This window comes from Olea europaea, unplaced genomic scaffold (genome assembly GCF_002742605.1).
Source record: "Olea europaea var. sylvestris unplaced genomic scaffold, O_europaea_v1 scaffold1930, whole genome shotgun sequence".
Lineage (NCBI taxonomy): Eukaryota > Viridiplantae > Streptophyta > Magnoliopsida > Lamiales > Oleaceae > Olea > Olea europaea.
Window position 1 is genome coordinate 45,882 of NW_019237129.1, and position 1,726 is coordinate 47,607.

At 35.9% G+C, this 1,726-nt stretch overlaps 1 protein-coding gene across 1 annotated transcript in view; it reads left to right on the forward strand.

Moving 5' to 3' along the window:
* Positions 1-273: 273 nt before the first annotated feature.
* Positions 274-1,726, forward strand: part of LOC111379092 (plant cysteine oxidase 2-like) — an 8,653-nt gene continuing 7,200 nt past the window's right edge. Inside the window, exons 1-2 of the mRNA XM_023002422.1 lie at positions 274-840; positions 1,609-1,718. Coding sequence (XP_022858190.1) covers positions 645-840; positions 1,609-1,718 — 306 coding nt within the window. The 5' untranslated portion in view covers positions 274-644. The remainder of the gene's footprint in view (positions 841-1,608; positions 1,719-1,726) is intronic.

Consider the following 1,726-nt stretch of genomic DNA (forward strand, 5'->3'; position numbering starts at 1 on the left):
TAGAAGCCATCGACGGACCATCGATGATACAAAATCCTAAGACTGCAAACAACTCTACTAAAAAAAAGTAGTCTTAGGATCAAACTGCCACAAAGTCATAACTTAGAGACCAATGAAAATTTTCTTTAAAAGAAACCTTAAAAGTGTTAAACCTGGAAATATTTAAAGGGCAAATACTGAAAAGTCAAATCTTTAAGGAGAGAAAAAATTGATAAAAAAAGAAAAAGAAAAATCCGCTCTTGGAACAGCCCACTGGAAATCCAACAATGGCCCGTGGTTTTCCATTCCTCCCTCAAAACCAACTGTAAATGTAACCAGTAACCCCTTGCTCCTGCTCCTCCATATATACCCCGTTCCCCACCCCCGACTACCACCTACCCTCGACCCACAACTCACCAAATCATTCTCATCTTCATCTATGATCCATCATGCATAAACTGCACAGAAGATATGCAAACTTTCACATCTCAATCAGTCATTTAACTTTCTACAGAAAATTTTAAGTACATATAGTAGTTCTGTGTAGGGATAATAAAGCTGTTTGTTGGGACAGCCCGCTATTCTTTTCTTGGTTTTTCATATCATTTTCTTGAAGTTCTTGAAATACCCATATCAAAAATTTGTATTTTTGTGTATTTTTTTGGATGCAAATGGGGATTGAGCAAAGTGGGTCTGGTGGGAAAGGGAAGGTGAGCAATGAATCAAGGAGGAACAAGCGGAGGCAGAAGAAATTATCGCCGGTTCAGAAGATGTATGAAACCTGCCATGATGTTTTTGCCAATTGTGAACCTGGCGTTGTTCCAGCAGCTGAACAAATCGAGAAACTTGCGGCTTGTTTGGGTATAAATTAATCTTTTCCCTATTGTAATTCTCAATTTTGTTGTGTTTCTCAATCATCGTATCTTTGCGATGCATTTGTTGCTTCGTAGGAAGATTATTCTAATGTCAAATACTGTCTATCCTTGTTTTTTATTATTTTTTGTACAAAAATATCTGCATATTTCTCTGGTTCAATGCTGGAGAAACGTGGAATTTTATAGCTGTTATTTCTGTGGCATTGATACAATTTCTGTTAAATTTTTGTATGCATTAAATGGCTTCATGTTTTATAATAAAATGCTGGTAATGCTTTCACGTTTAGAAAATGCTTCATGCACGACATAATTTGTTTATTTCACCGGAAGATAACCTATATAAAACCGTATGAATGCCACATTCTTCAAGCGTATCAATGTCACGGTTCTTTGTTAAAGCTTATTTTAATAATCAAATTTCTTATTCATTTCTATTTGGTTTCGGACATTTAATTCTCAATGTGGGGTCGTCTCATTTCAGATATTATTGTTTTGGGTTACGTTACAATTACATATTTGGTACACCGTACTCATAGTTTTGCTTTCCTCTTCTTCCTTGTACGTTCAATACGATTCCGCCTATCATACAAGCAATAAATATCTCATTGTTCAGGGTGATATGTTCCTACGAATGACCTCATGGCTAACATGGGTTTCAAACGGAATAAATTCTTGTATGCATGCAAATTTGCAAACTGCTATTTATTTCAATTTTGAGTCCTACGACAAAGCTAACTATACTTAATTCTTGCAGATAAGATGACTCAAGCAGATGTCGGCCTGAAGCCAAATATGCTATTTTTCAACGATAAAAGAGCTCCCGTGATAACCTATCTGCACCTTCATGAGTGTGAAAAATTCTCAGTATGTAT